This window comes from Thermobia domestica, chromosome 4, assembly GCF_964235325.1.
Source record: "Thermobia domestica chromosome 4, izTheDome1.hap1.1, whole genome shotgun sequence".
Taxonomy (NCBI): domain Eukaryota; kingdom Metazoa; phylum Arthropoda; class Insecta; order Zygentoma; family Lepismatidae; genus Thermobia; species Thermobia domestica.
The window spans coordinates 27694625-27719671 of NC_137457.1; the positions used below are offsets into that span (position 1 = coordinate 27694625).

Here is a 25047-nt window from a genome sequence, read left to right on the forward strand (position 1 = left end):
CTAGTACAAGAATCGCTTTTTGTCTAATAATGTTTTATTGTGCTGGTTATAAAGAATTTGTCGTACCATGTTATGTTTGTGGTGAATTTTCTCGTTGCTCTTCCCTTTCGTCCTACAAGCTCATTTCGTCATTAACCACTGACACGTACTTACCATCAAGTATACAGGATGTTTCAAAACAACAGAGACAACGTTTGGGAGGTGATTCCTGACACCAAGATAAGGCAAGAAGTATGGACTAACTTGGGTGCACAAATGTTTCCTTTCGGAGTTATACACTGCCGAAAACATGAAAACTGAAGTTTAAAGATCCATAGCTCCAATACTATGGAATCTACCATAGTTGGGTCAAGACTTCACTTACGAACTAATATGTGCGCTATACAAAAACAAGTGTTTCAGAATCCTAAGGTACTCACGCAACAATTTTTATGGCTACTGGCATATAATTTGAAGTACTCATTAACTACCTCTATAAAAATTGTTGCGGAAGGTTTCTACAACATGGATATTTGGATAGGGTACATACTCGTTCCTACACAAAATCTTGATCCGACTACGGTAGGTCCCATAGTACTGGAACTATGGACCTTTAAAGTTAATTTTTTCATGTTTTCGGAAGGTTCTATTTCCGAAAGGAAGCATTTGTGCACCAAGGTTGATCTTTACTTCTCGTCTTATCTCGGTGTCAGGAATCACCTCCCAAACGTTATCGGTGTTGTTTTGAAATACCCTGTTGTTTTGAAAGACCATAAACATGGGAGGTTAAACTAAAGATTTCGTTTTTTCTGCACCCAACGACTTTTTATTTAAGGTTTACTAAGGGGATTACATTTCACCTTGTTACGCGAGGTCAAGTCAAAGAGTTTTAACAAGGCATTAATTTTTGGGAATGCATGCATACACAGAACTCCCCTTTGCAACATTCCAGAAATGACACGACACACATGTATACAGGGGAACACTAGAAGGAGTACACATTTCTTCCCCCAATGTTGTTCTATACACTAACTTTTTTTCAACCCCAGAAAGATACTCTGTAAAGCCTACAACTCAACTGCAATACACATCGGCTGTTCGCGTTAATACGGCTCCATTTGTTTCCTTTCAGACGAAACGGTGACATCCAAAAAGAACGAGAAAATATCTACACCAAGGGTTCTAGAACATAAGCAACTATTAAACACATATTTCTTTGTGCACCTTCTTTAATCCATGAAAATATATACAGGCATGAACTTAAATGGCCCAAAAGATTCCAAAAGGTATTTATTAGCCGCTGTTATTCCTAAAATACGCAACGACGCATGGAAGATCCTTTGCAATATGTGACATGAATATAGGCAGCTTACGAGCGAATACTTGCAATGAAAACTTTGCCAAACTGAGGAAATCAGGCACTGCGTTAAGATTTTTTTAAAAATAGAAATTCTGGGTGGCAAATTTTAAATAATAGCTGTTGTTTTTTAATGCAAAAGTTGAAAATCACTAAATTATCTTTAGCTGTATTGGTTTCCGGTTATTTATGTTAATAAATGTTCTTTTATACTTCGAGGCTGTTAAAATCCTTGACCGGGATTACTAATCATATTTCAGACGTATCTATCACACTTAACGTAAAACTAACGTGAGTCTCATGACGTCAGCACCTACCTGCTTGCTGCAGGTACTTCGTAACAATACATTTAAGAAATGAAAATGAAATATTTCAGCTTAACGTCTCATGACTACACCCTGTAGGCTAAGGGAGATGGGTGATGAAGGCAAGTAAATGATACAAGTAAGAATTGTTATTGGCCAAACAAACAAAAGCACAGCGACAAGAGCGTTTAATTAGGTACAATTAATTAATTTTCAATAGATTCTGTACCCAATATGAATACTCTCCCCGTGGCATCTCCTACATGTTATCTCAACGTTCATATTTTGTACTTATTCTGTATATAAATGATTCTGTTTTCTAGACCAGTGGTTTTCAACCGATGTGTCGCGACACAATGGGGTGTCACGCAGTCCCCTAAGGCGTGTCCAGAAATTATAGAATTGAAAAATCATGAAGAATTTAATAATAATTAGTTAAAATCGAGACAGAGTGTAGCAGTCAACACCTCCAGCAGCAGTAATATTGCTCAGCGCTATATAGAGTCGTTATAAAAACTAATTGGTTTCACTATTATAATAGGTATTATTATTATTATTATTTATAATAAAAATATAAAGTAAGTGTGTTTTGATGTCCTGGACGTCCCGTGAAGTGTGTCGGCCGTCAAAAAAGGTTGAGAACCGCTGTTCTAGATTAATAGAAAACACAAGCTAAGCTGCACATTTTCATTTTCCAAATAATCCCGTGATTCTATTACTGAAATGAGGAGATGTACAATGAAATAGGTGGTGCAAAAAGGTATAAAAAGAAATAGGTAAACTGAAGTGCAACAAGAAGAGTGCCAAAATGTGTTTTTTCTACTAGGTCTACCTCTAGTAACTTTTTTTTTTTTTTGACACCCTTGTGCCCAGCTACAAACTCTCACATATTATGTTGTACTTACCCAGAGGTCAGTGTTTTTAAAGTAACTCCCGTAATATTTAACGACGTAGGGGCTGTCACACTGTTGCATGATGGAGATTTCTTTAATGATCTCCTGGAGATCGGTATCCACGGGGACTTGTTTGATGGCCAGCACCTGCCCCGACTCCTTGTGGAGAGCTTTGTACACGCTGCCATATGAGCTGAAAAACACATTTTTTAAAAATTAGTTCATTTATAAATAACTAACTGTAAATAAATAAATGCAAACTTCATTAACTCAACTGTTTTTGTCCAAAATTTGGTTTTCTTTTCCTTTGTGAATTGGAATATAGCGATTACTAGAGCCCGGATTTCCATGCACAAACAAACCCCAAGGTATGAATGGAAATATGCACGAAAAATATCAAAAATATGCACTAAAATATGCATTTAAAAACTTAACATATGCAGCGAAATACACACTAAGAAAATAAAATTTCAATTTCTCACAAAAATATCTGACTTTAATGACCTTTGCTGAAATGAACTATGAACATCTTCCTTAGGTTTTCTTCTGTAAACCCTCTAAAGTTCCTTTCTACATCAGCAGAAGTCACTGATGCATGTAAAGAACACCAAATGTCTTCTTATGTTAGATCCTCTCCGATTCCATGTTTTCACCATGAAGTACATTTGCAATGTCACAGATTGTTTCGTACCGGGAATTTTTGTCTAATGCTTGGCAAAGTTTGTCTGACGCAGTGTTACCAGCAATCGAAAGTGAATTTACCTAGGATTATGAGCAATAAACATCGCTTTAAAAAAAAAAAAATTACATCTGCGTTGTTTACAAACTGATTCAGTTCACTTTAAATATAACCTACTTTCTTGTGATACACTCTGAAATATGCTAGTATGCAGCAATAAATTTCGGAAATATACAGTATCCTGCAAAGTTTACGAAATATGCATGCACATCGAAATTCACTCAAAATATGCACTGGGGGGCCGCGGTGGCTCAGTGGTAGAGCGTTCACCTCCGGTGCTTGGGGTCCCTGGTTCGATCCCTGCTCGCGCCGTGTGGATTTTGTGGGTTTTCTCGTGGGTTTTCTCGGGGTTCTCCCGTTTGCTTCCACTTTCTTCATTCCACCATTTCACTCATCTCTCATCATCACCATTTCCTTTAGCCTAACCGGCATAACCGTGGGACGTAAAACTTAAAGATTTCATTTCATTTTTCAATATACACTTACATGCGCTATCATATGTGTCTCAAACGAATCCTTTCAACTCCATCGGAAAGAAAATATACTTTCCATATGTTTCTGCACGTTACTATAAACATGCATTTTGTATATAAATCCGGGCTGTAGTGATGACGTACTTTACTGTAACATTAGATTTCAAGAATATTTGATCTACAGTTACTTTTCATTTTTAACCAGGAATTTCCAGTGGTTCTTAAAGTTGCCAGATGTAGTGGCTTCCATAGATAGTAACATTTAAAGTGCTATCACATGGTTCTTATTATTCTCAACAAAATTTCCCTTTGTAATTAGAGTTGCTCATGAGACGAGTCTAGGAATAGGGTTTTCAAGTCTCGTAAATTCTGTACAAATCTCGTCTCCTTTTGATTCTCGAAGAATTTCTTCTAATCTCTTTATTGTTCTCGAAAAGCTTTTCCCGTCTCATTTTATAAATTTATGTACAAAATTTATGCCATGATTTTAATTCTTCCGCGTCATGAGAGGTTCATGAAAGGTGTGATACAATAATATTTAAAACATATCTATTATTGGAGTATATTGTACAGTGTGTCTGTAAAGTTGCGCAATCCAGATTCATTTTTTTTTTTTTTTGCATCGCAAATTTTTGCATAAAAACTCAGGTTATCAATTATGTGCAAATTCTCATTGCTTATTATAAATTAACCTAAAACACACCTGTTGCAGTAATTTTACAACAACAATGTTGGCTAGGACCGCGTTTCTGTCAAAAAAAAAAAAAGCACGCATTTTACGGACTTGCATTAAATATCCTTTTTACATGGCAACACTGACTGTCACATTTTCGCACCAAGGGATAAATGCTGATGCATATAGCACATATACACACGGACTCACCCGTAAGAGATCAGTTTTCTGGAAGTGAAGATTGATTTTCTTTATTTTGTACATTTTTTATTTTTACAATTTCGGCACAGTAAGACAAAATTTAAGCAACTTAAAGAAAATTGAATGTAACTTACAAACATAATGATTTAGACTGTATTTTAAACATATAATAGTTAGATATATAAGGAAAACATTAGTGCAAGTTCATTAGTAAGCATTCAAAAAATGAAATGAAATCTTTGAGTTTTACGTCCCACGGTTATGCCGGTTAGACTAAAGGAGACGGTGATGATGAGTAATGAATGAAATGGTGGAATGAAGAAAGTGGGAGGAAGCAGGAGAACCCCGAGAAAACCCACGTACACGGTGTTTGTCCACCACAAGGTTTACTTGGCGGGGATGGGATCGAACCCGGGACACCTAGCACCAGAGGTGAACGCTCTACCACTGAGCCACCACGGCCCCCTAGTAAGCATTCAGTATGACCACAGTTATTGAAATATAAACTTTGATGGTAAGTACCTGAAGTTACTTTGCACAACATACAAAAAGTATGTTTAACATACGAACATAACGTTTCTGTGCAATGTTTTCCCTTTAGTATTTATACATTTTACTTTCTACACAAAACTGCATGCAGTCTACAAATATTGATATTAGAATGATGGTACGGGTATCACTACTTGGTTTGAATTATCGATATTTGTAAAGAAACATGTATTTTCTGGTACCGGCACAGGAACCGCATTCTAATAATTTAGCATATGTTCCACAAAAATGCCAACTTAGGAACAGAAAAAAAAAAGTCCCCGTGAACTGATTTGCCTTGGTTATTTCTTTTGTCCAAGAATATCATCTCAACCGTAATCAATGGAAGATTTACGGGGTTTGGGACTTTCAGGCTGAAGCCCGCCCAAACTGCATGATTTCTTTTTTCAAAAAATCTAACCTTAGTCATTCCTATGCGTATAACCTTTCTATCGTTTTTGTCTCCATGACTAACATGACTAACTCTGCTACAATGACTAACCGGGCATTTCGATTTTACTATGAACCAGGCATTACTATTAGCTGTCCTGTGCCTGGTTCATTACTAAGACGGGACACATAAGTTCGGTCCTTTTACAAGAATTATGCTTAAAATATGTTGATTAGTTAGCTCATTTTGTAATTAGGTCGGGATTTTATAGAAATGTGTTATGTTACAGTGGCCGTAATCCAAATTTAATTAACATTGTGTATCATCATATTTAGTATTCCTCCAAGCAACGCTTACATAGAAAAGATTAAAAGTAGGTAAGAACACGTATAGAGTAATAATAGGATGCTGTAAGTTTAGTGTATTTTCATGTCTCCATGTCAAGTTAGAGTCTATATTATTATTTTTTGATTATTTATGAAAGATAAAAGTCAAACAGGTTCTTAACTGTGCGGAATCTACTGTATGAAAAGTTTGATTTTGAAAAATAATTACTGTTGGCCATAAGACGAGAAGTACACTCATGTCCAAAATTATTGTCGCATATCTGTAACTCTTCTTGTAAGAATATAATTTGATAATGATTTTGCAGGGTACTTTTAACACTGATACTGTGTGTATAATCGGGAAATGTATACTTGTGGTAAATTTCCTAGGAAAAGAATTATAAATATGAAAATTAGAATGAGTAAAACAAAATGTTGATAAGTGGACAAGAAAGTTTTATTTTCGTTTTATTGTTCTTATTTAATGCTCTTTTGACATGAAATTTTCCACATACATGTCATTGCCGATTATACACATACTAACATTATAAGAAATACCAGGCGAATTCGTAATCAAATTATATTCCTACAAAGTCGTATTTATACACATGCGACAATAATTTTGGACATGTGTGTACATTTTGAAATATTTTCGAATTCGAGACGTGACGAAATTTTTTTTCTAATATCGTAGGCAATACTAGTTCACCCAAGTATTAGATTTCAAACACCATTCAATGTAACATGATTTGCAGTATAAAAGCTATACATTGATAAAATGACTGTACAAAGAATAATATAAATTTTTCAGTTTTACATCCCATGGCTATGCCACCTAGGTTAAAGGATACGGTGATGATAAGAATGATTGAAATGGTGGAAAGGAGGAATTGGGAGGAAACAGAAGAACCTTGAGGAAACCCACGCACAGGGTGTTTGTTCATCACAAAGCCCACTTGGCGTGAGGTGGCATCGAAGCAGGACCTCACACACCAGAGATGAACGCTCGACCACTAAGCCACCGCGGCCTCTGTACGAACATAATGTTACCTCTTCAGCGTTTAAAAGATATGCAAGTCTACAATATACTCCAATAATATATATGGTTTAAATGTTGTTTTATCACACCATTCATGGACTTCTCGTGACACGGAAGGATTTTCATAACTTATAGACGAAATCGAGAAAAATCAGGCATAAATTTTCTACATAAACTTACAAAACGAGGCGAAAACTATACGAGAAAACACGTTTTCGCCTCCAGTTTCGTCTTGTCGCATGAGTAATTCCGCCCCCAGGAGTTTTACATTTTGCTACAAAATATTACAAGCTTAGTAGAATTTTCCCCTTTTTAGTTACGCAAAACTGAAACATAAAACTTAAGCACTAAACTTAGTGTTATTTATTTTGATTTCTTATTTCATTGATAACATTTAAAAGTTTTGTGCTGTGTTATTGTACTACAATGAACATTCCTCTAAATTTTATAGATATATGGAGACTGATTGCATTTTGGATGATTATTCTTGTCTCTGCTGGAATTTTCTTGAAATTGGAAAGCCAATATGAAAGGTATTTTTAATATGTTCTGGATTGTACTGGTCAATGCGACTCGACCCGAACAATGCAATTCAGTACGAGAACACCAATTAAGATAACTGAACGCGTGCCAGTTTAAAGATAGTGAGCATGAGCTCGCGTGATCCCCGATTGAACAGTGGACATCCAAATATATCACATTCGGATTTTGAGGTCACAAGAAACGCGTAAATCCGTTGACATTTCGACCCAATTTGTTTCTTCCATCGTTCTTGTCACTTCAAAGTTAGAATGGTGTTAACATATTGTCCGTAATTAATAGCATTCCAGTCCACACTTTTCCGATCCAAAATCAACTATGCTGTTCACAAATAGAACAGTGCTATCCATTTACTACCCTGAAAGCATGCGTCTGTGTGCCTATCGTTGCATTTCAAACGAAATGAGTGCAGGTGTGTTCTATGCCAAAAAAAATCCAAGACTCAATTACTTCTGTTGCTTGGACCATAGGAGTGTGTGCTTCACCTGCTTTCTTAGCGAATGTGGGGAGGGTCAACATCCTTGGAGAATGCGGAGAATCAAATGCCAAGTTTTTTTGACTAAATAAATTACAAGCACGCATCATGCCACATAGTAAATGAGCAAAATCCTCTTTTTTACGTTTTCGTTATATAATACATAATACAGATCGGCGACAAGACAGCTGCTTTATAATTTAATATACACAAGTTTCCAGTCTTATGTAAATTTCCCACTCCGAAAACACTTGTTGCGGAAAGCAGCGTAATATTGGGTAAAAATTGCTACTATAGTTTGCTTTTTAACATGATGCATCCCAGCATAAAAGGTTGTTATAGTTTCACACAAAGCCCGTGGCCAGAAGTGGTGCTGTGGTCTTGTTATCCAATTCTCTTGTAGATAAAATAGTGTGGTGGGGAACGGCTTAATACTTCGAGGGTTAATCTCTCATGCTTGTCCGTGGACCCGCCAACTGCACTAAATTCAAGCATGATAGCTGCTCGATCGTAGAAGAAACAATCAAACGAAGCAGACGGGATTATGAATAAATAAAATAGCAGGGCCGGCGCTAGAAGTTTTGCCGCGCTGTGCGATACTTTCACATGCCCCCTTTATTATTTTCTTTTTTAAATTTTGCCGCCCCTGAATTATTTTCTTTTTTAAATTTTGCCGCCCTGGGCGATGGCACGGCTCGACCCCCCTTCGCGCCGGCCCTGTAAAATAGCCAATATAAAATTTACTAAAATTTAAACAATAAATGAAAAAATGTTGGTAAGGATTCTGAAAGATCTAGTCCTTAATACAGGGTCTCTAGCCAGCCTCCAAGCTCCTGCCAATCGCTCGCACCAAAGGCGAAAGCGTTAGCGACTACGCTACGCTGAGCCACTGAGTCAAGACATGGGATCTGAATATGAATCGTCTGATTACCAGTCACACACCTTACCCACACTCCACGCCAAGGAACCACAATCGTTTACTCTCAGACAGTTGTAACTAGTGCTGTCGAAATCGGTTTTTGAAAAAACCGAAAACCGGTTTTTGAAAAAAGTGAAATTTCATAAAACCGAAATGTCGGTTTTGAAAACCGCATTTGCGGTTTTCGGTTTTCAGAAAACCGGTTTTCTCAAAAACCGAAAACCGCAAATGTCACAAAAATTCAACAGCACTAGTTGTAACACGCTGTCGTGCCATGTGCCTCAGATATTGCCACATCGTCAGTTTTACCATGCCTTACCGGTAAAACAAGGCCCATAGGTTATATGTCATGTTATGTTTTAGTCTTCATACAACATGCATCAGATGATGATGACATACTTAATCTACTGAAAAACTTGTTTTACTTTCTATTCTTCAAAATCTTTTGAGCAAATTTTTGTGGAAATTTAACAGAATTTGTTCCAAAATTTACACAAAGAAGTGCACATTATAATATTAATTGTGATGTCATCTGATAAATATGTTAATTGAGGCGCCTAGTATCAAAAACCGCCAAATCCATTTTTTATAACGAAATTGAGTTATATATCCTTTGTTATATGTTTTATCTAAAGGAATTCCATGGAAACATTATCTTATTTAAAAGCTTAGTATATTATACTAAAAAACTAGTTCAAATATGGGACTCTGTACGCTTATGTTCACATAGATACACACACACACACACACACACACACACACACACACACACACACACACACACACACACACACACACACACACACACACACACACACACACACACACACACACCCCACACACACACACACACACACACACACACACACACACACACACACACACACACACACACAATTTCTCTTTCTCTCTCTCTCTCTCTCTCTCTCTCGCTACAGGGTATTTCCAGACAACACCGACAACGTTTGGGAGGTGATTCCTGACACCAAGATAAGGCAAAAAGTATGGACCAACCTGGGTGCACTAATGCTTCCTTTTGGAGTTATAGGTTCCCGAAAAACTGAACTTTAAAGGTCCATAGCTCCAACACTATGAAACCTACTTTTGTAAGGTCAAGACTCCACTTAGGATCTAATATGTGAACTATCCAAATATCCATGTTTCAGAATCCTACTGTATTCTCGCAACAATTTTTATACATATACTTGGTGAGTACTTCAAGTCATATGCCCGTATCCAAACTGCCTTTATAAAAATTATTGTGTGAGTACCATAGGATTCTGAAACACGTATTTTTGGATAGCGCACATATTAGTTCCTAAGTGAAGTCTTGACCCGACTACGGTAAGTCCCATAGTTTTGGAGTTATGGACCTTTAAATTTCATTTTTTTTTTTCATGTTTTCGGCAGCGTATAACTCGAAAGGAAGCATTTGTGCACTCAGCTTGGTCTATACTTTTCGTCTTATCTTGATGTCACGAATCACCTCCCAAACGTCGGTGTTGTTTTGAAACACCTTGTATATGGAAATTCACTGAACGTTTTGCAAAATTACTAAGGGAAATGGATGTGGTGGATTTTAATACTAGGCGTCTCAAATATACAAAAAAGTATGCATACTTAATATACTGTTGGGCAAACATTTTTACACAGCGGCCACAGAAAAAAATTCAACCGGGCCAATTTATCAAAAACAAAATCAGTGCCTCAATACCAAATGTTAACCATTCCGTATCACTGATAAGCAGGGACGTAGTGTCCATTAAGGCTATAAGGCTTAGCCTATCCATTTATTTATACAACAGCCTGAAATGTTGCTTTTGGACATTGATACAATCAATTTTATTAAAATTGATTTATTTTATAATACGCTGCTTAGACATGAAGCGAGTTGAAGCAAAGCTTCTGCAAGAACGCATTGAAGGCTATCGGCCGCTAGCCTTCCGCTTTTCTCATGGAATTAGGCCTACCGCTCACTGGCGACAAAACAGTTGCGCAACTATCTCGTCGCTGTCGCCTGCAGTCAGCAACTTCACGGAGACAAAACAGTTTTGTTGCCATACCCTTGCTCACTGGCGACGGCAACAGAAAAGTTGCCGAGCATTTGATATCACAATTTACATAATCGGCAACCGGAACAGTTCATATAATCGCTTGTTTCGGACATAAAAAAAAAAAAAACTACCGCCCATTCCAATGGTTAAATAAATAAAGTTAAATAAACTTTCGAAAGTAGCGTCAACAGGGGCGTTATTTCAGACTTCACTTGAGGGGAGCAAGAGCACCAGTGACATAAGACTTTCACGTTTTGTACTAACATATTAGTAGACACTTGATTAAAGTATATGTATTCCTCAAACTCTTGGGGACAATTGCACCTCCCCCCCCTAAATGACGCCCCTGAACGTCAATGAGTGACAAAACTAACAGCATTGTGTAAGCCAATACGAACGGGAACAATTATTCGTATCAAAAGATAACAAGAATAACGAAAATATAAAACGACTGGAAATAACTAACAGAACGAAACTAACAAAAGCGTCAATCCGACAACACTGTACAGTAACTGTACTCTCAATGTTCTACGTAGGCTATAGCCATAAAATAAAAATTAGCTTTCTTCGTTCTTCCCGCGTATTCTTCACGTTTTAAAATCGGCCATTTTTATACAGTACGGTTTTTTCTTTTTTATATTTGAAATGGAAAGAAAACTGAAAATTAAAATTTTATCTGCATTTTTTTTCTAGTTGTGGGGAAAGTAATGAAAATATTAGTGTGTAGTATGACAGCGATATGTCATTATCGAAAAATGTACCTACCTGTGTTGTTTTTTCTTGGCTGGAAAGCTCATTCTAGTTTCTTGTAACAGCGAAACACACTTCCTTCCATAATTTCTTCTTTATATATATTTCTTTTTTAACGCTGAGCGTTTCTCTATATCCTCAATTAATTTTTCTTAGTCTTTATCACTAAAGACATGCTAGTCACTAATCAAAGAATGTATTAGTTTCCATTGCGAACACTTCTTTTCACGCGCTACACACGGAACGAACTCTTACGTGAAAAAACTTGTAGAAAACATTTATTTTTTACCTTTCTATTTGGAGGTACCTCGGCAACTTTTCTGTCGCCGTCGCCTCAGTGAGCGGACTCCCATAAGACTCAATGCATTTTTAGATGTTGCGCAACTGTTCCGTCGCCGAGCTGTTGCCCTGCTGTCGCCCTGCTTAGCGACACCTCGGCAACTTTTCTGTCGCTGTCGCCTCAGTGAGCGGACTCCCATAAGACTCAATGCATTTAGCCAGAGCAACAAGATAGTTGCCCGACAAAATGTTGCCAGTGAGCGGTAGGCCTTAGAAGAATGGGGCGGTGACAATCACTTTCCCGCCACCCTCAGCAGACAAAAACTATTTAAGCTATACACAAATCAACACGATGCAACGAAAGTGGACGAATGGTGACGAAAGGCTAGCCTTTCGGGTGTTTGAGGAAACAAAAGCGACAGGACGCGGTCTTGTAAGAAACTACAGAACAGAGACTATGAAAAAATTAGAAGCTCGCATTCAGTAACGAGTTTTGACAAAAAAAAAAAAAAAAAGTTATTATTATGAATAGTATTAATATATCTGGGACCTTATTGCATACTGGTTTGCATTATCACAGCGTAAAATTTGCATTTTAGTTGGTGATAATTGCCATAGCAATTATAATTGTTTCTTGTATTTTTTGCGTTGCGTTGCTATCCGTAAATTTTACGAAGATCGATACTAATATATACTATACTCAGATGAGGTATAGTTTTTTTTTTTTAAGTTTTTTCATACTTTCAGTCTAAAAGTAGCTTTTTCTGTAAAAATCATCAATTAACTGTAAGCTGCTGCTCCACTGTTTTCCATTAGTACGCTGATATGTGTTGTTGTGGATGAAGTGATTAAGTTTGTATGATTTCGGGAATTTACAATTAATATAGCCATATATCCGGTTTTATTTGTTTCTTTAAAACAGTATATGAAATTCTTATTACTTCATTTGTTACATTCTTTAAATAATTGATTGGAATTTTTAGTAATCTATTGGCTGTCTAATAAATTGCAACCGTATATGTAAGGAGAGTATGAAGCAGAACCACTCTTATACTATTTCTTGCATTATATGATAAACATATTGCATGAATTAGCATTTTTCTATCAAGCATTACAGCCAGGTCCGTAGTTAGAACAATAAGACGTGATCGTTTTAATAAGGGCGGGATCGTTTTTTAATTTTTGTGGGGAGGAGGGGTAACTTGAATTCACTTTACACTCATTTATACATACAACAAACAATTGCAAGTTTGAGGGGCCTGGGCCCCTCCTAGCCACCTTCTAGCTACGAATCTAATTTCAGCCTACCCATTTCTAAACTTCACGCTACGTTACTGCTGATAAGTAAATAAATTAATATATGGTAACTAAGTTGAACACAGGAAAGAAGAAAAACGAAAGTAAACCAGACTTTTACCTTTCTCAATTCTCTTCTTTTCATTCATCAGATTAAGAACAGGAGTAATGTCGTAGGCCTGATAGGACCTTTCCGGGAGCATCGTCTGAACCACGGGCCGTAATTTGCCATCCCTGCTTTACAGTACGTTTGTTTTATCTTCGCACACTTACCACCAGTGCACTTGGTTGGCCTTTAAAATATTTTCTGCTAGCACTCACGTGAACGTTTTAACCCTATGGACGTCTTACTGTTTTTGTCGTATAGGTGACATTAGTTGTCAGCCAGTCTAGCAAATGAGATCACTGCTATTTGGAGAATATTTGAAGTGCTTAGTTGCCACACACGAACAAATGTGTTACAGTGATTTACGAGTGATGTGGCGTGGCAACAATGCTTGTAGATAGATCCATTCTTTAGGCGGGAAACGTGCTAAGAAAAAACAAACGCATTCTCATAGCTGCGTATTGTTTTCGAATCTCAATTGAATTATCATCACAATATAAAATATAAAGTTTTCTCAACAGATGTCGGTATTCTCATGATTGTAATATGTTACATGTGATAATGAAACAAAATGGCCGATGTAAGTGTGACATTTGAAAAACTGAACTCCATTTTGAAGTGTTAAACCGTCGCTAAAGTTCAACGTCAGTGCAAGCGTGAGTTTGAAACAGAACCTCTTACACGCTTGACAAGCATACGGCTTTGTGACAAGTCTCAAGCGCATGGTTCATTTTTGTAATGTGACCAAAAGAACATATCCGGAAGATGTCTTACAGCTACAAGCTCTGCTTCTTTGGTTTGGGTTTAGAAAAGTCTGCAATTACTTTACTCTCTTCAACAACTGATGAGATGCAGGAAATTTGTACTGCGATTTACTGCAGTGTGTTCAATAATTAAGTTTAGCACTACCATACAGTACAAAGTTTTCTTCCGTTTTAAAGTGTGCTCTGTAAATGTTTCTGATCTAATACTTTATAGATATGATTTGTTTTACTGTTATTGACGGAAATAGTTCAATTCAACATTTAAACCAGTTGAGAATGCTCCAAGAGCCAGAACGAACTTAAAAAGAATGAGAGATGAAGCGGGAAGGATAACTGTGATTGTTCCTACATGTAACTTTTTATTCGCACTTTCTTGTCTTTCTCGCAAAAATTGGCAAAATATAATCTCTCTATGACTTACGCTTCCCGAGATCTGACTCCGTAATCTCCCGAAATTCGAACTTTTTTGGCCAATATCTGCGTAATGGTAGCGAGTTGGCCAGTGGCCACCGGTTATTATTTGACCCCAAAATGTTCACCATCCTCTTAGGTATTGATCAACACCAATATGATCTCTGTATGACTTACGGTTCCAGAGATATGACTCCTTAATTTCCCGAAATCGGAACTATTTTTTGGCCAATATCTCTGGAGCGATACGTCCAAGAGATGATATTGAAGTTAATCAATACCTAAGAGGATGGTAAACATTTTGGTACAGATATTAACTGGTCGTCACTGGCCAAACCAGTGGCCAGTGCTTAGTATTTGGTATCAAAATGTTTACCATCCTCTCAGGTATTGCTCAACACAAATAGCATCTCTCTATAACTTATGGTTCTAGAGATATGTCCTTAAATCTCCGGAAATCGGACATATTTTTGGCCAATACCTCGGAAACGGTAAGAGTGACGCGAAAAATTCCATCACTTTCTCACATAGTTTTTGATACTCTATCGAATGGAGGGCTCAAAATTGAAAAATCGCAAATAACAGCCAGCCAGAGAGAGAGAGAGAGAGAGAGAAAGAGAGAGAGAGAGAGAGAGAAAGAGAGAGACAGAGAGAGAGAGAGAGAGAGAGAGAGAGAGAGAGAGAGAGAGACAGACAGACAGACAGACAGACAGAGAGACAGACAGAGAGACAGACAGACAGACAGACAGAGACAGACAGACAGACAGACAGAGACAGACAGACAGACAGACAGACACACACACACACACAGACATAGAGAAATCAATAGCGAACTTTTTTTTAAGTTCGTTGAAAATTATTGCTTTCTGTCGAAATTCTGCTCAAAGTATTGGCCCTCAAATCGCTTACAAAACTAGTCAGGCAATGGTGCACTGCACTCTATTTCCAGCGTTTGTTTGGGAACAAAGAAACGCGAGTAAAGAAAACTGCATAGAAGAACCCCATGCTGCTGGCTGGATGCCATTAATTCTTAACAACATAAACTTCCTCAGTGACTGCTGACGAAAGCAGTAGGTGAAAATCTAAGCACTCACTGAAGGAGCATCATCACAAGAGGTTGGAGCACACGAATTTAGTTGTCGACTCCATCTTCACCCTTGGGACGAAGGAGAAGAAGTGTAAACATGCAGAAATGGTGAATCCTTCTCCTTTAACAAGCAAAATCTACTTTTCTTCAAAAGTAAACAGCGTTAAGACGGATGTTAAGTCTTATGTAGTAATATTGTTTTAAGAGCTGGAAACACTGTTTTTACGAAATTTAGATTTCATTTGTTATTCAAGATGGAAAGTGTTGAAGAGAGACGGTGCATAAGGCACGAGGCACGAACATTTCTTCCATAATTTTAAAGTTAAGTTTGTTATTTAAGTGCAATGAACACAGTAAAGTTATTATATGTACTTTGTGGTTTATCTTAAGTGTTAGTTAAAAACCAGCAATTAGTAAGGTATAATAAAAACTAAAAACAAGTATTGGAAGTTTCCATTGTTAAAAGACAGTCCATTACCAGTTAAGTAAATGGCGAACATTTAAGAACGTAAGCATAAACAGTTTTTTTGGTCCTCCAGTGCCGAATGGAGGAAGTGTTGTGCCAAGAAAAATAGTAAGTGAATCATTCAAACATTCATATTGACTATGTGTGTGTAAAGACAGTGAGTATTACGAATCAGAAGCAAAATTGACCTAGTGGACTTATCACGTACGCGCCTACGCATTCAGCTGTGCATTGCAATCTGAAGAAAAACAAAGGCGCAATGTAGCAGTCACGTAGCTAAGTATATTTTTTTGTTTCTTTTTTACTTGTGTAAAGATCTGTTGTTATAAGGACTTCAGGTAGATATATCACAAGCAATGGATTCAAATACTAATTCTCTTATAAAGGCAAGAGGCCTAGCTAAAGCTTCCCTTACAAGAATGAAAACATTTGTTGAACAATTTGGAGCAGACGGCGATGTAATGCAAATTAAAGTTAGGTGTGCACGTTTACCCAATATATTCAAAGAATATGATGAAGTGCAAAAACAGCTTGAATTAAAGGACGAAAACGATGAATACACACAGGATAGAGACTTGTTTGAAGCCACTTACTACGATACTCTTGCAAAAATGACGTCAATTGTTGAAACAGCTGAGAAGGCTAGTAGTAGCAATAGAAGTTCGTCAGATAATTCAACCGCGAATACAGGGTGTCTAAAATTACCAGTCATAAAGCTACCAACATTTAAAGGTCAAGTTACAGATTTCAGACATTTTCATGATACTTTCAGTAGTTTGGTTGTAAACAATCAGAGTTTAGATGATATTCAAAGATTTCATTATTTGTTGTCCTCATTATCAGGTGAAGCAAGCAAATTAGTTGAGAATATACCCGTGACAGGTGAAAATTTCAAACTTGCTTGGGAAATGATATGCAAAAGGTATAATAATCCAAAGCTAATAGCAACTGCTCATGTAAAGGCATTGTTTTCATTACCAACTGTCAGTAAAGATTCAGTGGCGGACTTAAGGACATTATTAAATCAAACTATAAGTAACGTAAATGCACTAAAGGCGTTACAGTTAGATACTCCTTTGGATGATATATTGTTATCGCACCTAGTTTTGGAGAAGCTAGATGAACAAACACGTAAAGACTTTGAAAATCAAACAAATAGGGAACAGTTTGCTAGTTTAGAAGAACTTCGTGTCTTTTTAGAAAATAAATGCCAGGCCTTAGAATTGGTAAAGTCTACGCAATCAAAGTCGCATGTCAGTAAATCTAATGTTGTTAAGGATGTAAAAAATGCTAGACAATCTTATGTGAGTACTAATGTTTTGTGTTCGTTCTGTCAACAAAGTCATGCGTTGCAAAAGTGTAATGAGTTTCAGAAATTAAGTGTATCCAAAAGATTAAGTTTTGCGAAACAGAACAAGCTTTGTTTTAATTGCTTGAAAGTTGTCAACCATGTAGCGAAAGATTGTTCGCTAAATGCATGCAAAATATGTAATCTCAAGCATCACACGTTATTGCATAGTGATTTTAAGAAATCAAAGCCTAATCATGTTGTAAGTGTTGAAAATGATTCTGTTACGGAACCTGTAGGTGAAAAGTCAATGTCTCAAGGACAGGAAGTTGTTAATACTAGTACTTATTGCTCTGTGAAGCCTAAAAGTAATGTGCGTGTTTTACTTTCAACTGCAGTTGTTCAAGTTAAAGATTGCAATGGTAAATTACATATGGTTAGGGCTTTGCTTGATAGTTGTTCCCAATCTCATTTTGCAACAGAATCTCTCATTCAAAGGTTAAAATTAAAGAAATATCCTATGAATGTTCCTGTACAAGGTATTAATAATGTAAGTTGCAACGTTAAATACGGAAGTAAGTTACAAGTATTCTCTGCTGTAAGTGATTTTAGTGTAGATGTTGAGTGTTTTGTATTGCCAAAAATAGCGGGAAATTTACCTGATGCTGATATTGACATTAAAGAATGGAACTTTCCACCGAATTTACAGTTAGCGGATCCTAATTTCAACAAGTCTGGTAAGATTGATTTGTTGTTAGGTGCTGGAATTTTCTTTAGTCTACTCAAAGCAGGACAACAGGTGCGTCCAGGAGCATTTCCAGTTCTCCAAAATACAGAGTTAGGATGGATAGTTTCAGGACAATATCAGACGCCAAAGCACAACAACTTCACGCCAGAACATCGAACATTCTTTTTGCACAACAACGATGATTTAAGCCATCAGCTGCAGAAGTTTTGGAAAATAGATATTCAAGAAACTCCTCTATCCAAAGAAGAAAAGGAGTGCGAAGAACATTTTATCGCAAACACTAGAAGACATTCAACAGGACGCTTTATAGTGAGACTGCCATTCAAACAAGAAGTGATCCAGTTAGGTGATTCTTATAAGACAGCTGTTCAGCGTTTACAACAACTAGAAAAAAGGTTAAATAGATGCCCCAAGTTACGCACAGATTATGTGACATTCCTTGAAGAGTATGAAGCTTTGGAACATATGAAGGAAGTGGAAGGCAACTCTAATATTACTCAAGGATATTACTTGCCTCATCATCCAGTTATTAAGGAAGCTAGTACTACTACGAAGACTAGAGTAGTATTTGATGCATCCGCATGCTCAACTAGTGGCATTTCACTGAACGATGTTCTCAAAGTTGGTCCAACTGTGCAAGACGATTTGCAGTCAATTATATTAAGATTTCGCACCTACCCTATAGCTTTTACTGCAGATATAGAGAAGATGTATCGACAGATTTTGATTGATGAGCGTGACTGTAAATTCCAGAAGATCTTGTGGAGAAGATCAGAAGAAGAACCCATTAAGGTATATGAATTAAAAACTGTCACATACGGAACAGCCTCAGCGCCTTTCCTTGCTACTCGCTGTCTCCAGCAATTAAGTGCAGAAGAAGCTTGTGAATATCCGAAGGCAGCACAAGTTCTGAAGAATGACTTCTATATTGACGATTGTATTTCAGGAGCTGAAAGTGTGGAGGAAGCTTTAAAGATAAAGGACGAATTAATACAAATGCTACAAAGGGGTGTTTTTTTGCTAAGAAAGTGGTGTTCCAACAGTACTGAGTTATTGGAATCCATCTCTGAAGAATTGAGAGAAACACAACTTCCATTACGCTTAGACGATAAGGGTCAAATCAAAACATTAGGATTACTTTGGCATCCAGCAACTGATCAACTTCAAGTGATGAATGGATTCACTCTAAATCAAAGGTCGAATAATAATTTAACAAAACGCAAGATGTTGGGTATTATTGCTTCAATCTTTGATCCGTTGGGAATTGTTAGTCCAATAACAATCGTATGTAAGATAATTCTTCAAGATCTGTGGCAAGCAGGATTGGAGTGGGATGAAACACTTCCTAAAGAACTACAGCAAAGATGCAAGACAGTACTTGAATTCCTTCCTTCATTATCAGATATCAATGTAGACAGAATGGTTCTTCAGTTGGGTACCTTGATAGACATTCAAGTTCACGCTTTCTCAGACGCTTCAGAAAAGGCTTATGGGACATGTGTGTATTTAAGATCCGTCAGCAAGGATGGTCAAGTTACTTCGAAGTTATTATGTGCTAAGTCCAAAGTGGCGCCCATAAAGAAGATTTCCCTGCCTCGCTTAGAGTTATGTGCGGCAGTGTTATCAGCAAAACTTGTCAAAAAGGTAACTAAGGCATTAAAACAACGAATATCCCAGGTGTATATGTGGACAGATTCTATGGTGGTCTTAGCATGGTTAAGAGCAAGTCCAAATAGATGGAAAACATTTGTTGGCAATCGAGTTGCTGAGGTACAAGAAGTGGGAGGGGAATGGAGACACGTCGCTTCAAGTGAAAATCCTGCAGATATTATATCAAGGGGAACAAGTCCTGACAAGTTAATACATAATAATTTGTGGTGGAACGGTCCTAAATGGTTACAGTGTTCTTCACTTGATTGGCCTAAGACGGAGCCTGCCTCACTCAGAGAGATTCCTGAACAGAAGAAATTAAAATCAAGTTACTTAGTAACAACTCAAGATAATAGTATGATCGAAAGATTCTCTACTTTGAACAAACTTCAGAGAGTTTTGGCTTATTGCATGCGGTTTTTCAAGAATGCTAAAGTAGAAGCATCGAGAAGAAATGTAGACGCTCTTACTTTGGAAGAAATTGAAGAAGTTTTAATCAGACTAATACGAGAAGTTCAAAGTTCAGTTTATGCTAAGGAAATGGCTGATCTTAAAGAAAGTGGAAGAGTTAGCAATAAGAGCAAACTCTTGTCTCTCAATCCTTTCATATGTGATCAACAATTACTAAGAGTTGGTGGAAGATTAAAAATGTCTGAACTTGAATTTGACGCTAAACATCAAATTATTCTACCACCAGATCATCACCTAACAAGACTAATTATGGAACATGAACATAGGCGATTGCTACATTCTGGATGTCAGTTAATGCTAGCATCACTAAGGCAAAGGTATTGGATACCTAATGGTAAAAATGCCATCAAGAAAGTTATTAGAAGGTGTATTACATGTCAAAGATTAAAGGCGTCTGGACCAGAACAATTAATGGGACAACTACCAAAACATAGAGTAGAACTAACAAGACCTTTCACAAATTCTGGAATTGACTTTGCCGGTCCTATTTACATTAAAACTGGTACCAGAAGGTCAAAAACAAAGGTGAAGTGCTACATTGCAGTGTTTGTGTGTTTAGCAACAAAGGCTATCCATCTCGAAGTTGTGAGTGATCTTACTAGTCAGGCATTTTTAGCTGCTTTGAGAAGATTCATATCTCGTCGAGGTAAATGCAAGCATATCTATAGCGACAATGGAACTACGTTCATTGGTGCCAACAAGGAACTTCAAGAAGTCGAAAAATTGTTGCATACAGCTGACCATCAAGAAAGGATTAAGAATTTTGCAACTACTGAAGGAATCCAATGGCATTTTATTCCGCCATATTCGCCCAACTTCGGTGGTCTTTGGGAGGCTGCAGTTAAGTCCTTTAAATACCACTTAAGAAGAGTCATGGGAATGTCATATCTCACGTTTGAAGAATTAACAACATTAGTCACACAAATAGAAGCTTGCTTAAATTCGAGACCTCTTGTAGCATTATCCAATGATCCTAATGATCCAGTAGCATTAACTCCTGGTCATTTTCTTATTGGCCAACCATTGACAGCACTACCAGAACGTGACTTACATCAGGAGAAGATTAGTTCAATTCAAAGATGGCAAAGGATCCAGCAACAATTTCAACAGTTTTGGAGAAGATGGTATATGGAATATTTGTCACAACTACAAGGAAGAAATAAGTGGAAGAGAAGCTGTGCCAACATACAGCCAGGTCAATTGGTGGTTCTCAAAGAAGATAAGCTACCTCCTCTATCGTGGAAATTGGGAGTCATCACTGAAGTGCATTCTGGACCTGACGGTTTGGTTCGAGTGGCTACTGTTAGAACTTCCAATGGTTTATATAAACGCTCAATTAGAGGACTTTGTGTTTTACCAAATAATGATGAATCGTAATGTCATTCATGTTAAAGTATATTTATTTCCTGTTTTAGTCTATTTTATTTGTTGTTATGTGAAGTTTGTTTTCTTTTCTTTTTTTAAAAAAAGGACACTAGCCCTTTTTTGGCGGGCGGCATGTTAAGTCTTATGTAGTAATATTGTTTTAAGAGCTGGAAACACTGTTTTTACGAAATTTAGATTTCATTTGTTATTCAAGATGGAAAGTGTTGAAGAGAGACGGTGCATAAGGCACGAGGCACGAACATTTCTTCCATAATTTTAAAGTTAAGTTTGTTATTTAAGTGCAATGAACACGGAGAAGACATCGTCTCACAGAGATGATAACACCAACAGGCAATTTTACAGGACAGTCTACAAAATTCCCTTTAAAAAAAGTACATGACCACTGATTTTACTTACTTTCCCAATAAACTGCGATTGAGTAACAACTTTTGATTGTTAGGTGAACATTTTGAAACAGTGTCGCGAGATTAATGGCAACATATACTATAAGTAATTTAAATATAAACACTAATCGTTCTCCAAAGCATTCGCTTCGCTATTGAAATAGGTTAAAATCCTAATTAATTAAAAGTTCTACAAATTATTTTGACGAGAAACGCTTACCGCACCAAAGAGATCAGGTCAAGAATTGCCATAGCCAAGGAAGCATTCAACAAGAAAAGATCATTCTTAACTAGCAGGCTTCATATTGAACTAAGGAAGATGGACATTAAAGAAGTTACTGAATAAATATTTAGAGAGCTTCGAAATGTGATGTTGGAGGAAGATGGAGAAGATAAAATGGACAGAGAGGGTAACAATCGAAGGTGTTTTAAAACGGGTAGGAGAGAAGAGGATGCTTTTAGCCAACATCCTTCGTCGGAAGGCCAATTGCACTGGACATGTCTTACGAAGAAACTGTCTTCTTCATACCGCCATAGAGGGAAAGATGGAAGGAAAAAGAGGAATAAGAAGAACATAATTGATCAATGATTTGATAAATAGAAGAAAATATTGAGAGTTAAAAGAGGAAGCTAAAGATTGAGAAATGTGAAAGGAATATTTCTAGGCCCGAACCTTAAAACTTCATTAGTTCCACGACCACAATAATAAGAACTGTCTACATTTAACTTTTTTTTCTTGTTTGCCCAACTGTCTTGCGATCACACAAATATTAATTCTAATATCTAAATACGGTTACATCCTATTAATGGTAGTATGGTTCATGTGAATTGGTGGTAAGGGGCCGTTCACACATTACGCTATTTTTGACAAATTTTAACCCCTTCAAACCCCCTTGTCACACTTCGTAACGTAAGGCCGAATTCCTTCCTACCCTTTGTCACGTAACGCTTTTTGATTATTGTTTTTTCACCAATTTGGCTTATTTCGGAGGTTATTACGATAAGAACAATTTCAATGGCAGAACTTTTATTTCAAAATGCATGAATTCTGAAGAAATTCTTTTTTTTTTTTTTAAACCAACAAATCAAACTATTAGAAAATGGTAGTACCGTAATAATATTTTAACCTTATAAAGTTGTTTAATTAACCCGTCTTAATTCTTCGAAATTACATATTGTCGTTTTCCCACGGAGATTGCATCCACTCTTTTAGGTCACCGATGATAGGCAAGGAGGAAGTATTGTCGGAAGATGCAGGGAAACAGGATCTAAAGAACTGAATTTAGTTTCCTGCTTCTGAAATTTCTCTTGTTCTAAATCAGTGTCAGAATGCAAATAAACTCGATTTCCTCACACAAATTCAAAACCAAAGACCAAAACATTCAGTAAGAGGTGAATATCCGACGAATTCGGTTTTTAATATCTTATTTTGCTCTGGAAATTACGGATCGTTCCGTTGCAGAAATTATTGTTTCACAAAAAAGTGTTTCTTCTATTTCGCATGCGAAACTTCTTAGAAGAATGGAGTGGGTAATGATTCAAATCAAAAGTTTTGAATCATATTCTCAGAAATAGCGATACCAGTGGGAACGCGAAAGTATTTTTAAGCGGTGTTTACGGTCACTAACAACTAACTCTCAGAAAAGCTTCGTGTGTCGTAACGCAATGTATACACACACATATATACACGGAAGCCACAAAACAGAGGTTCATTACATTGTAATACGCGCAGGGTTCGTCACCAGTTTAGTAGCGTCTTTGAATTCTTTTTGCATGATTCATATTAGATAGGCTAAATGTTCGCAATTTCTAAAAAACAAACTGAAAAAAAATATATTTGTTTGAATGACTGCATATAAACCTAAGAAAAAATAATAAAAATACAGCAAAAGAACACGCATTATGTAACGAAGGCGTAAAGCCCCTCCTCCTCTCTTACGGCGTTGCGTAATATGTGACCGACCCCTAAACACCTTGTTAAACATTACAGACTCAGAGGCGTATTTACGGGGTGCTTCCGGGCTTAACCTTCTCCCCCCCCGAACGTTATTTACTATTTTAAGATAAATTATATATCCTGCAGAATTTTCACATTTCCAAGAATAAAGTTAGCAAAGAATCCCCAAACAAAATCGTATATACGCCACTGCAATGACTTAAAAGTAAACGTTAACAACTGTCTGCTCTTTATGTACTGACATCATGTTGCTCAGTGTCACATACCCCCATTTCCATCTGAAATATTGGACCTGAACTCAAAATGGGGGATTTCAAGATGGCCGCCATTTGGTGCGCCCCACCCCAATTACCAACATCTAAAGCTTTGTCATCTTTTCTCAAGCCGTTTCAAAAATAAAAGGTGGTGATGGACTTCTGTCTCACCCTGTAGACTAACTCTTCATTTGTTATCAGATTAGATTCTACAAAATATACCTGATCTTCCTAAGGAACTTACATCCGTTGTAGCCTCCAGAATCTTACATAGAATCCACTTTACTGAATTTTCCTTAAGTTAGTAGTAATGTCTAACCTAACAAAACTTTCAAATATGAATGCATAGCTGCCTCTGCTATTATAACTTCATTTATGCTCACAACGAGAACCACTACCACAACAATGTTCTAGTATGACAATGCGCCATTTAGTAACTATACAACCACTAATATAATCATCAATACTAGCGATGTTATGTATTAGTGTAGTGAACGATCTTTCCTCTAATTTCAACATTAAACTATAGCAGTGAGTGTCTAATCTCTGACAAAACATACACAATGTTCTATAAACACTTGAGTGTGTTTACCAAATACAGGGTGTGATTGAAAAGTACCGGAACCTTTCCCGCCGCGCGGCTCCCTGGCGTTCGAAAAATGTGAGGGGTGGGGGAAAATGTGCGCGGGACCTTCCTCTTTCAAGCGGAACTTGGCCCAGTGCGCTGCGAGCAGCGGTTGAGAAAGCATCGCTGTCCGCGCGAACGTCGTTTTGGTCGTCGGTCACGTTTTTTGAGCGCCGAAAATGGAGTCAAAGATTGACCAACGCTACGCCATCAAGTTTTGTGTCAAACTACAGA

General features: G+C 37.1%; 1 protein-coding gene across 6 annotated transcripts in view; it reads right to left on the reverse strand.

Moving 5' to 3' along the window:
- hpo (serine/threonine-protein kinase hippo) overlaps window positions 1–25047 on the reverse strand; it is a 329614-nt gene that overhangs the window by 59927 nt on the left and 244640 nt on the right. For all 6 annotated transcript variants that reach the window (XM_081755380.1, XM_081755379.1, XM_081755381.1 and 3 more), the window contains one exon: window positions 2547–2727. In XM_081755380.1, the coding sequence (XP_081611506.1) occupies window positions 2547–2727 (181 nt within the window). The remainder of the gene's footprint in view (window positions 1–2546; window positions 2728–25047) is intronic.